Consider the following 12,886-nt stretch of genomic DNA (forward strand, 5'->3'; position numbering starts at 1 on the left):
TATGTACCTCTCGATTGAATCCCCTTCCAATTGTTGGGCTCGATTCCGGTTTGTTGTCACAATATATTCCCTTCCAGGGAAGATGTCCATCTTGCTTCTTCAACTCGATTGCCGCTACCTTCTTCAACTCGTTGCTGGTATACATCGCTGCAAATCGCCATGTGCTGGTTCATCGCAAAGTTTGTCGGTCATTTCCGTTTGTTATAACTGTTCATACGAATGTCTCTTCGTACCCAAGTATAAGTTGTTCTAACTACCGTCTCCAAGCACTAGTCCTTTTTCATATCAGTTTTTGGTCTCTAAGACTCTCACCATTACCAACTGGGCTCCTCTTGTGTTTTAAAATTTGTTGAAGCCCCCTTTACATTTTACACGAAGTTAGAATTTCTCAACCCAGGACAAGCTGGAGCATGGCATGATCAAACCTATGATGCAACCAATGCTACTGATGGTGCATTACCTGATTTTCTGCTGAAGGTTAACAGCGAAGAGCACCATGGATGAAGGTATAACCCATGGCTAACCTCCTATTGCTTTCTCTGTATCAGTGTACTACATGCTACGGAGAAATTAGTGTGCACAATGTGATAGCATTTCAATATCTCAGGAATCTTGGTACCTATGAACTGAAGCAAACAAAACATTCCAGCCATCCAGTGCTTGCCAAAGAACACTGAATGTTCTGAAGTGGATTTGCAAGCTGCGGGGTCCCTTTCCGAGCCAGGACAGCAGGACACCGTTTGCATCTGAGGTTCAAACCATGAAGTGATCATACTGATAAAATGATAACCGGCCAGTGCATCTGCAAATCCTTTTCGTTGTTGACATTTCAGATTTTCCATATGCTTACAGTTCCTGCACCGTTTTCATTTTGTTAACATGCAGGTACTGATGGAATGAACCAACGCTCTGCCTTACTCGGCTGGAGGAAAATGCAATGTACTACACCATATAAGATGCCTCTGTTAATTAACCTGCACATATTGACATGCCGCGACTGGCTATCGGGCTCAGATTTCCACGTTCGCTGCTGGTGGCCTTTGATATGCGAATGGTGAAGCTAACTGAGACGAATCCTGATACTTCACCGCTGCCAATAGCAGAGGAGAGTGGGTCTCAATGCAACGGAGGCAAGGTAGCGAGCTGCAACGCCATTCTGAGATCTCAGATAGAATTTACAAGTGGCAACTGCTGGCCTAGATGGCAACAGTTCTTCAAACACACCTGATGAGAAGACAGATCCTACTTCACTCTGTTTTTATAGAGACGATTAGTTGCTCTCTATTTGTTGGTGCCACTATGTTTGTGCTTGTTTGTGAACAAAGAATGATGGTAGCATATACTGTTATCCAAGGTCAGCTTGATTTTATGAAATAACACCCCTGCCATATATGGCATTAACTCTGCAATTTCATCGGTTTCGCTTTGCAAATTACAGTTTACCAGCAAAAAGGCCTCGTGGCGGTATCAGACATCCATAGTTTTATTTTGGGAGGAGCAGCATTTTCCATCCACAATCTGTGACCATGTTTCCCCATTTCAACTGTCGTTAGTTTCAGACCGGGAGCCTGCAGGCTAAATTGAGCAATCAGCAGACTGACTGAGATACAGACCAGAGCTTTGTGATTTTCTGAACCAACATACAATTCATGTGTGTGTGGGCAGAACAGCGAAAACGTCATCGACGAACACACGCTTGCACCCACCACGGATCAAGAGGACATGGCACCCCACACAGCGCCTATCCACCTTCAAGATAAGCAGGTAGCTAAAACTCGGATGTATCTTTCATGTTCGGACAGAGAAGACGTTCGTTCCAAAAAAGGTAAGAAATCTGATTAGGGGATTTGATGGATATTTGGATCTTCAAGAACTTATTCTTGGCAATCGCAGAGTTGTAAGAGCAGCAGTTATTCTGAGTTGCTGAACTGCTCAGCATTGTCGTTCTGCCATGCATTTTGGTTATATATGCAGCCTGACATCAAACTGGGGTATGTTCATGGATTAACATGTAAAGCAAACGAAGGCCGGAAATTAAATAGGACCAACAAACAAAAGGGAGCCCTCCGGCGAGCGGAAGGAATACCAAAGCATGGATACACATATGAATAACTAACTCATTATATCTCAAATATACATATGGTGCTCAATATCTCATAAACTCTGTCCCACATTTACGTATTCAGTTCGTCCCACATGTTTCTGTATGTTGTTCCACAAAAATTGTAGCACTGAATTTGACCTGACAAAGAATCAGTTGGTTTCCTGATGTGGTGTGGCAGTCACTCTAGCAGTGGGGGGCGGAGTCTGGTTTGGCGGTTCCACATGGTCTTTCCTGTGGTAGAAGACCGAAGCTGTTACGTAGACCGCAATGTAGAGCAACACAGGGATGACGAGTAACATGACGTTTCTGGAGGTTTCCCACTCCCTAGTACTGCCTGCTGCATAGGCAACTAGGAGGCTAAGCATGTCCAGCAAAATGGCTGAATGCATCGGCCAGAGTGACAGGTCGTGTTCATGGAATGTCAATGGGAGCAGCATGACGACCACCACGATCGACGCCATGAATGAAGTGGAGTTGCCATAAAAGAAAGCATTATACCGGTGCTTGTTGGTGTCGTGGAGGATGGGGTTGCCAGCATAGTGCCCATTCATGTTGTCCTGCCATAGGCCGCCTGGTGGCTTTAGGCCAGTCTGGTATGTCATACTTGCGCCAAGGATCCCTAGTAACATCAAGTATTCAAGTCTCTCTTTCTCTTTACTGCTGCTGCTGTTGCTGCTTGTTGCTGTTGTTTGTGCTGCTTGTGGTGTCGTTGTTGTTGCCGCTGCTGTCAATCTTGCTGCTGTGGTTGTTGTTTCTGTTGTTGGTGCTAGAGTTGATGTTGTTGTTGCCCCTGCTGTCAATCTTGCTGCTATCATTGTTGTTGTGGTTTTTGTTTCTGTTGTTGGTGCTACCGTTGATGTTGTTATTGCCCCTGCTGTCAATCTTGCTGCTATCATTGCTGTTGTGGTTGTTGTTTCTGTTGTTGTTGCCCCTGCTATCAATCTTGCTGCTATTATTGCTGTTGTGGTTGTTGTTTCTGTTGTTGCTGCCGCCGCTGCTCTTGTTGCTGCCGCCGCTGCTGTTGTTATTGCAGCCGATGCTGTTGTTGCCATTGTTACTGCCGCCGCCACTGCTGCTGCTGCTTTTTTTCTGCATCTATAGATGTACCAGAAAATGGCTACTAGCAAGGCTATGAATGCTGATACAGCGGCAACCAAGGTTAACAAAATGATGGAGGTTTTGAGATGCCGGGAGCTTCCAGCAGCATAGGCACCCATGAGGCCAAACATGCCCACCAGCATGCACACATAGAGTGCATAACAACGTATACCTGGCCTGTATAGCTTTGGATTGATGAGAAGAAGGATGAGTGTTACGGATGCCATGAAACTCGCTGCATTGCAATAGAAGAATGCATGGTAACGAGGAGGGTAATTGCCAAGGAGGACTGGGAAGCCCGCACGACGACCAAGCCCTTGGTCATCCGCTAACCAGAAGCCACCTGGAGGAGTGAGACCAGCTTGGTACGTCAGGGTAGCAGCCAAGATAGCAACCAGTAGCAACACCTTACGCTTGTCATCGAGAACCTTTACTGCAGCATCACCACCTGCTGGCTCAGGGTCATGGTCTCTTATGGTGATATGGACAACAACATAGACAAGGACAATGCCCGCCAAGGCAATGATGTAGAAGGATGCGTTTACATCCCTAGTGCTCCCGGCGCCATAGGCAGTAATGAGACCGAATAGGTCCAGTACTAGGGTTGCTTCTAGTGTGTGCCGCGTGAGCAGATACTTGCTCTGGAGCATCATGATGACAACCAACGATGTGACAAAAGCTGCTGAGTTGCTGTAGAAGAACACTTGATACCGAGTAGGATGTGTTGTTTGGAGTACCGGGTGGCCGATTGTATGCCCATCCCGGCTGTCTAGCCAAAGTCCGCCAGGTGGATCGAGTCCTGCTTGGTAAGTGATGGTCACCACAAGAGTAGCAAGGAGCATAACAAGATAGCGAGTGTTTTGAAGGTGTAGCTCGATGTCCGTGCTTATGGAGGTGCCTGTGGGTATTTATTTTCAGTCAATTAACGATGTAAATAAATAGTAAATAAATCTTTGTGTAGCATGGTAATACTGAATAGTAAATAAATAGTATTTCAATAAATCAAGCATGCAACTAAATAGTAGATAAATCTAGAACGTTGTATACTTTAAAAAATAAGAATATAATGCGTATATTGAGGTACTTGAAAATCATCATGTGCACATAGATTGGTCTCTTAAAATGCTAAATTAATATACATGTATAAACATATATAGTTTTCTTAGATTTTATAAAGGACAAAAATATAATAGTTAAAAGTTGTGTGGTCAAAAATATTGACCACATCCAAAATGGTAAGTTATTTTTCATAACCGGAGTAACATATACTCCCTCCATTCCACAATGTAGTGCATATGCATTTATTTTTTCACAGTGAAACTTAGCAAACTTTGATCGAGTTTATAGATAAAACTATCTATATCTGCAATACCAAACATGTACATCATGATGTATGTATCCAACGATATGTATTTAGTATTCTAGATGACCTATTTTTCTCTATAAGTATGGTCAGAGTTTATAAAGTTTGACTTTTGTTAAAATCTATATGCACTACATTATGGAACGGAGGGAGTATTAGGTAAGTAGGTAACCAGCCATACCTCGAGGAGTGTTGACCCGTCTCTTGAACCATCCTAAGACATCACCACACTTGGTCGCGAGTCCTTCCCAACAATTTGTGCAAGTAACAACCACCAGTTGGAGGCACACACAGACAGGAACCGCAGCGGTGAGGGTAAGGACAAAGATGGTATTGTCAGCCTCCCTGCAGCTCCCGGCAGCATAGGCTACCATAAGGCCCAACAGAGCGACGGCGATCAACACATAGGGCACTGTGAATCGCACCGTGAATTTTTCGCTCAGCTGCTTCTTCAGCAGCTTCTTCTCCAAGAGCAACACGATGATGAGAAGGGACACGGCGAACGAAGTGGTGTTGCAAACAAAGAAGGCACGGTACCGGCCACGAGCTTGCAACACCGGGTCGCTCAAACGGTGTCCGTCCTCGGTGCTGCTCCAGAACCCACCAGGCGGGCTCAGCCCAGCTACGTATGTGATGGTGACAGCAAAAGTTGCGAGTAACATCAACACATCAATCTTCTCCTTCTCTTCCTTCTTGGCGTCGACGAATGACTTCACCACACTGTTCTGTTTCTGGATTCGCCTCACGCTGAGGAAGAATCTGGACTTGGAGGTGGAGTTCAAGCCAGGGGTCGTGATGGGACGATTGGAGTTAGAGTTGGAGTTGGAGGGGAACTTATCATGACGATGGAGCCAGAGGTAGAAGAAACCAAAGATGATAATCAATACCAAAAAGGAGAAGACTACCACCGCGAAGATGGTTGTGAATGTATCCCGGCAGCTCCCAGCGCCGTAGGCACCCACGAGGCTGAGTAGGTCGAGCATCATGACCATCCGCAGCACCACTGTCGAGACAATGTGCTTCTCCTCCAGGATGATGAGGATGAGGGAGACCACGAGCGACGCGGCGAGCGCGGTGGCGTTGCAGTAGTAGAAGGCGAGGTAACGGCGGTAGTGGGTGTCCCGGAGGATCGGATCGCCAGCCATGTGACCTCCCGGGTCATCCTGCTCCCAGGATCCCCCGGGCAGGTTCAGCCCGGCGACGTATGTCACCGTTGCGACCAGAGTCGACAGCAGCAGGAGCTGCTCCTTGAACTCATACAGCTTTGAAACTGTACGAGGCTCGCCGCTGCCATTGACAGTGCCTCCAGTTTCAAGGTCGTCGGCCATGGAAGCCGTTTGCTTAATTTGCTTATGAAATGGAAGGCCTCTGGCTGAACTTATATATATATATATCATCCTACACCCCGACAGCCAATGTGTATTACCAAGTCAAGAGTCTATGCACGGTGGCTTAGCTGGAGTTGTTGAGGGCCTGCCCACATGTGAACTTGGAATCCTTTCCCTATATTTTGTGAGACTAGACAAGACTAGCGCTCGGGCGGTCAATTTTGTATCTTTCTTCTTGTCTGGGCGACAAGACTGGGCAACTTCCCACCTTCTTCGCCTAATACAGAATTAAACATTCCCAACTTGCATTATAATTTAGATTTAGAAATGTACAGCCACTCGAATCAATCATGCACCAACCACTGTGTTTATAGAATAGATCGGTATGCGAGATTATAGTTTATACTGCCAAATCAGTTGTACGTTGGAAGGGTAGAAAAGTTGTTCGTGATACTAGATAGGGAATTAAGTTTGGATTACGACGGTGGTAGATTTGCTTAGATATAATAAAATTATAATGATCCATAGACCATAACCTGTATACATAGATGCAGTTAGGAAGATCTATCGGTTGTTATTTGTAGATACAACAATGATGTTCTAGATGTGACATGTCTAGTTACAATCATGAAGATCAATTGGTTGTGATCTGTTTGACACAGTTATGAAGATGGTCTATCAAATACCATCGTGTTATTTACATTTACGGAGATGTGATCTATTTACAGCTACTGATGGATAAGTCTGTGTACTAGGGTCCTTGTGGGGCTGCAGCACATGGTCCTTGTGGCAGTTAGGAGGATAAAGTCCTGGACCATCAAGGACTGGCTATTAGGATAGAGTTCTGTTCTTGACCATCAAGGACTGTCAGTTAGCATCTTAGACTAGCATCTTAGACTAGCATCTTAGACTGGCATCTTAGCAGCATCTTAGCATATGCCTTGGCTGGCTAGCAGCCTATAAATATGTATCCCCAACCCCTCAGGTTGGCATGGCATTGTGTGAGAAATAAACCAACGAAAATTGTCCCAACTCTCCTAGTGTCATCCACAACTATCAATGCTCAGGCTGAAAGGTCTAACAAGTGGTATCAGAGCCTCGTTAACCTGCACCCTGAGCATTTCCTGTGAGCAGCCCAAGTCGGTAGCAGCAGCTGCTCCGTCTGCCTCTGGTTACCTTCCTCCCTCCGGACTGTCGAGCAGCAGCTCGTCTTCATCAGCCTCCTCTTCACGCAACAGCCCCCCTGCAGCGAGCCATGTCTGCAGGTCGCTCTCAGCACACGGCTACCTCGAGCATGCGGCGCCGGCAAGAGGCCGAGCGCACCGTGGCAGAGGAGCGTGAGCGAGCGGCTGTAGCAGCGGCTGCTGCGGCGGCAAGAGTGTCGAGGCTGGCTGCAGCGGAGCTGGCAGCAGCCAGAGCGGAGGTAGAAGCAGCCAGGGCGGAGGTAGAAGCAGCAGCAGCAGCAGAAGCAGCCCGTGAGGCTACGGCGGATGCCAAGGCACTCCGCGGCAGCCCCGGCAGCTCCAGCAGCTCCGCGCCTGCGGACGACGGCGCCGACGCAGATCGCGCCAAAGTGGCGCAGGAGCGGACGGCGCAGTGGGCAGCCGAGCACGCCCGCGCTCCAGGTGGAGGCGCGCACCGCGACGGCGGCTGCAACGACCAGGACCGCGGCCTCTACGAGGTCCGGACTGTGGTCAGGGATGTTGGTTCCAGTGTTGGGTGGCCTACCCTCACTAAAACCAACTACGTCGAGTGGGCCGGGATCATGAAGGTCAGGCTCCAGGTGCGGCGCATGTGGGAGGCAGTCCAGGACAGCAACGTCGACCACCTAGAGGATCGACGGGCGCTGGACGCCCTCATCGTCGCAGTCCCGCCCGAGATGCAGTTCTCGCTTTCCAACAAGCGGACTGCCAAGGAGGCTTGGGACGCCATCGCCGCAGCACGCATCGGCAGCGACCGTGCTCGCAAGTCCACCCTGCAGGCACTTCGTAAGGAGTGGGAGAACCTGGGCTTCAAGCCAGGTGAGGACGTTGATGACTTTGCTCTCCGTCTCAACACTCTGCTGCAGAAGATGGTGAAGTTTGGCGATGCCACCTACACCGAGGAGAGAGCTGTCGAGAAGCTTTTTCGGTGCATTCCCGAGAAGTACAAGCAGATGGCTCGCTCGATCGAGTCGTTGCTGGACCTCTCCACGATGACGATCGAGGAGGCGATAGGTCGACTCAAGGTCGTCGACACCGACGAGCCACAGCCCCCCTCGGGGCCCGTCACCACCGGCGGGAAGCTGCTCCTAACTCGGGAGCAGTGGGATCCCAGCCTTGGTGACAAGAAGAAGGGGGAGCCTTCCTCCTCGACGGGCGGCCGCAAGCGTGGCAAGCAGCGTAAGGCGCGAAGAGGCCCCCCGGGCAGGGCACAAGGACGTGCCGAAGGTGACGCCCGCGGAGGCGCCAAGGACGGCGCCGCTGGCAAGCCCAGGCCGGCACAAGACAACAGTTGCCACAACTGTGGCCGGTTTGGCCATTGGGCCAATGAGTGTCGGCAACCACGACAAGGCCAGGCTCACATCGCACAGGCGAAGGAGAAGGAGACGGCTCTGTTCATGGCACATGCAAGCATTGAGCTACCCTCGGCGACTCCAGTCGCAAAGGCTTTCATCCACCTCGATGAGCCAAAAGCACACGCTCTTCTAGGCGATGGCTCCGAGAAGGACAAGGCTACGGGGTGGTGCCTCGACACCGGCGCCACCCACCACATGACCGGTCGAAGGGAATTCTTCGCCGAGCTCGACTCCGATGCGCGAGGCTCCGTCAAGTTCGGGGATGCCTCCGCTGTGGAGATAAAGGGCGTCGGCTCCTTCATCTTCACCACCAAGATGGGAGAGCACCGGCTGCTCACCGGTGTCTACTACATCCCCGCGCTAAGGAATTCCATCATCAGCTTGGGACAGCTGGATGAGAACGGCTCACGCGTGCTGATTGAGCATGGAGTCCTACGCATCTGGGATCGCCAGCGTCGCCTTCTCGCCAAGGTGCCCAGAGGTGAAAATCGACTCTACGTCCTTGATGTGCAGGTGGCACAACCGGTCTGTCTCGCTGTCCGTCGAGACGACGAGGCGTGGCAGTGGCATGAGCGCTTTGGGCACCTTCACTTTGAGGCCCTGAAGCGTCTAAGTGCCAAGGAGATGGTGCGAGGCATGCCATGCCTCGACCATGTGGAGCAGTTCTGCGACATCTGCGTACTGACAAAGCAGAGACGACTCCCCTTTCCCCAACAGGCGAGTTTTCGGGCTAAGGAGAAGCTGGAGCTCGTGCACGGAGACCTGTGCGGCCCGGTGACGCCAGCCACACCAGGAGGTCGACGCTACTTCCTGCTGCTCGTCGACGATCTCTCCCGCTACATGTGGGTGATGATCCTCGGCAGTAAGGGAGAAGCGGCGGACGCCATCAGGCGCGCGCAGATTGGTGTGGAGGCGGAGAGCGGCCGCAAATTGCGCGTGTTGCGCACTGACTACGGCGGCGAGTTCACGGCGGCTGAATTCGCTCGTACTGCGCCGATGAGGGCATCCAGCGCCACTACTCCGCGCCGTACAGCCCGCAGCAAAACGGCGTCGTCGAGCGGCGCAACCAGACGGTTGTGGGGATGGCTCGGGCTCTCCTCAAGCAGAGAGGGATGCCGGCTGTCTTCTGGGGAGAGGCGGTGCTAACGGCCGTCTACATCCTCAACCGCTCTCCTACTAAGGCACTCGACGGCAGAACTCCGTACGAGGCCTGGCATGGGTGGAAGCCGGCGGTCTCTCATTTGCGGGTCTTTGGCTGCCTTGCGTTCGCCAAGGAGCTCGGCCACATCGGCAAGCTCGACGACAGGAGCACTCCGGGAGTCTTCATCGGCTACGCGGAGGGCTCAAAGGCCTACCGCATCCTCGACCCAAAGACACAACGTGTGCGCACAGCGCGAGACGTCGTGTTCAACGAAGGGCGAGGGTGGCAATGGGACAAGGCGGTGGACGACGGCTCGACGCCGACGTATGACGACTTCATTGTCGAGTACGCTCACTTCAAGGAAGCTGGGGGAGCAAGCAGCTCCTCTTCACCGGGCACGTCTACCCCGGCCCCCAAAACTACATCGACTCCGGCGCCTGCTACACCGACGACACCACAACCAGCGACGCCGCATACTCCAGCCACGGCGGTCGCCACTCCGGGCTCGTCTTCATCAGCACCCGCTCACGCAGAGCACAACCCGATGAAGTTCGCTTCCCCGCTCACTCACGACGAGGAGCGGGTCGACGCATGGTATGGAGGCGAACCGCTGCGGTACCGTACGATGGATAATGTGCTCGGCGACCAGCCGGTGCCAGGACTGGTGCCACGTGACCTGGAGGCACAGCTACAGCTCGTGTGTGAAGACGGCGAACCACGGTCCTTTGCAGAGGCCGAGAGAGACGCGGCATGGCGCGCCGCGATGAAGTTGGAGATGGATGCGGTCGAGCAAAACCGCACCTGGGAGCTTGCTGATCTCCCTCGAGGTCACCGCGCAATCACCCTTAAGTGGGTGTTCAAGCTGAAGAGGGATGGAGCCGGCGCCATCATCAAGCACAAGGCTCGTTTGGTGGCCCGAGGCTTCTTGCAGCAGGAAGGAGTCGACTTCGACGACGCTTTCGCTCCCGTGGCACGGATGGAGTCCGTGCGACTTCTCCTTGCGCTGGCTGCCCAGGAGGGCTGGCGTGTTCACCACATGGACGTTAAGTCGGCATTCCTCAACGGCGACTTGAAGGAGGAAGTCTACGTGCATCAGCCACCGGGGTTTACGATTCCCGGCCAGGAGGGCAAGGTGCTCCGCCTGCGCAAGGCTCTCTATGGCCTGCGGCAGGCACCCAGGGCGTGGAACGCCAAGCTGGACTCCACGCTGAAGAAGATGGGTTTCGAGCAGAGCCCGCATGAGGCTGCCGTCTACCGACGGGGGAGTGGAGGAAATGCCCTGCTGGTGGGCGTCTACGTTGACGACCTGGTGATCACCGGCACCAAAGATGCAGAGGTGGCGGCGTTCAAGGAAGACATGAAGGCCACGTTCCAGATGAGTGACCTGGGGCTCCTCTCCTTCTATCTAGGGATTGAGGTGCACCAGGACCACTCCGGGATCGCGCTTCGACAGTCCGCCTACGCCAAGCGCATCGTTGAGCTAGCTGGGCTCACCGACTGCCATCCAGCTCTCACTCCGATGGAGGAGAGGCTGAAACTAAGTCGCGACAGCACAACGGAGGAAGTGGATGCTACGCAGTACCGACGCCTTGTGGGGAGCCTTCGCTACCTCACTCACACACGGCCGGACTTGGCATTCTCCGTCGGCTATGTCAGTCGGTTCATGGAGCGACCAACGTCGGAACACCAGCAGGCAGTGAAGAGGATCGTCCGCTACATAGCAGGGACCCTCGACCACGGCCTCCATTACCCTAGGTGCCCTGGGGCGGCACACTTCGTCGGATACAGCGACAGCGACCACGCCGGCGACATCGACACCAGCAAGAGCACGAGCGGGATCCTCCTCTTCCTCGGCAAGTGTCTCGTGAGCTGGCAATCAGTCAAGCAGCAGGTGGTGGCCCTGTCCAGCTGTGAGGCTGAGTACATAGCGGCCTCCACCGCCTGTACTCGGGCGCTCTGGCTTGCTCGACTGCTTGGTGATCTTCTCGTTCAAGACACCAGAACGGTGCAGCTCCTGGTGGACAGCAAGTCCGCCCTGGCCCTGGCAAAGAACCCCGTGTTCCACGAACGGAGCAAGCACATCCGACTGAGGTATCACTTCATCTGCAGCTGTGTGGAAGAAGGGAGCATCGAGGCGAACTACATCAACACCAAGGATCAGCTCGCAGACCTGCTCACCAAGCCCCTTGGGAGGGTCAAGTTCCTCGAACTTTGCTCCAGGATTGGGATGATTCAACTCTCCCACAAGACGACGTACAAGACTTAGGGGGAGAATGATGGATAAGCCTGTGTACTAGGGTCCTTGTGGGGCTGCAACACATGGTCCTTGTGGCAGTTAGGAGGATAAAGTCCTGGACCATCAAGGACTGGCTGTTAGGATAGAGTTCTGTTCTTGACCATCAAGGACTGTCAGTTAGCATCTTAGACTAGCATCTTAGACTAGCATCTTAGACTGGCATCTTAGCAGCATCTTAGCATATGCCTTGGCTGGCTAGCAGCCTATAAATATGTATCCCCAACCCCTCAGGTTGGCATGGCATTGTGTGAGAAATAAACCAACGAAAATTGTCCCAACTCTTCTAGTGTCATCCACAACTATCAATGCTCAGGCTGAAAGGTCTAACAGCTACCTCGTTCTCAGACTTGAACACTATTTGCCCCTTTGCTTTGCCATAGCTGTGGAGGAGGACCGTGATAAATCGATCAATCAGTTCTCCCTTGGTATCGTCAACTACCAGTCGTTGCACAACTGATTGGGCGTGTTCGGGTCAGTGCTCGGTAGCTGGAATAGAGAGCCCACCCACATGTAAACTTGGAATCAATGGCTTATATATAGTTTTCATGTGTGTTCAGAGAAAGACATGGCAATTTCTATATCCCTATGGCTTTTCAGAGAGACCTGATTAAATATCATCAACTATGTACTCCCAACTTGCAGTTAGAAATGTACAACCACATTCATATCATCTCGTCTCTGACCAGAAAAAAGTACAGTTACTAGCGCGTGGTTGAACCCATCGTGCACTAACATTGTATTTACTTCTCTAGATGCCATGCATTGATATGGAGATAAATTCTTTCTGATTCATTCATGCAAAGGATTATTAAAGAAAACCAGACGACGGGAGTGAATTTTTGGTTCTTGGGATCCCGAGAAACTGTTATCTGCCAGTTATGCATGGAGATCGTTCAAAGTATTGCGCTGTAAAACTACAAACCCAGAATACTGTTGGAATTTCACCCACGGATCGATCACATCAAAACACCATGAACACGCGCACACAAACTTTAGCCA

The 12,886-nt window shown here is 51.6% G+C and overlaps 1 protein-coding gene across 1 annotated transcript; it reads right to left on the reverse strand.

The window, feature by feature from the left end:
- Positions 1–2,097: 2,097 nt before the first annotated feature.
- Positions 2,098–6,707, reverse strand: LOC123088371 (uncharacterized). The gene is made up of 2 exons (XM_044510568.1): positions 4,747–6,707; positions 2,098–4,100 (listed from the first exon to the last, which is right to left on the reverse strand). Exons 1-2 carry the CDS (start codon positions 5,960–5,962, stop codon positions 2,254–2,256), a joined length of 3,063 nt encoding a protein of 1,020 aa, XP_044366503.1. The 5' UTR covers positions 5,963–6,707; the 3' UTR covers positions 2,098–2,253.
- Between the last annotated feature and the right edge of the window lie 6,179 nt (positions 6,708–12,886).

Source organism: Triticum aestivum, chromosome 4A (assembly GCF_018294505.1).
Source record: "Triticum aestivum cultivar Chinese Spring chromosome 4A, IWGSC CS RefSeq v2.1, whole genome shotgun sequence".
In the NCBI taxonomy this organism is placed as follows: Eukaryota; Viridiplantae; Streptophyta; class Magnoliopsida; order Poales; family Poaceae; genus Triticum; species Triticum aestivum.

Coding starts and splice junctions, on each gene's coding strand:
- LOC123088371 (XM_044510568.1), bottom strand. CDS start 5,962: ATGATATATATATATATAAGTTCAGCCAGAGGCCTTCCATTTCATAAG. Junction 4,101..4,746: donor ACGGGTCAACACTCCTCGAG/GTATGGCTGGTT, acceptor AAATACCCACAG/GCACCTCCATAAGCACGGAC.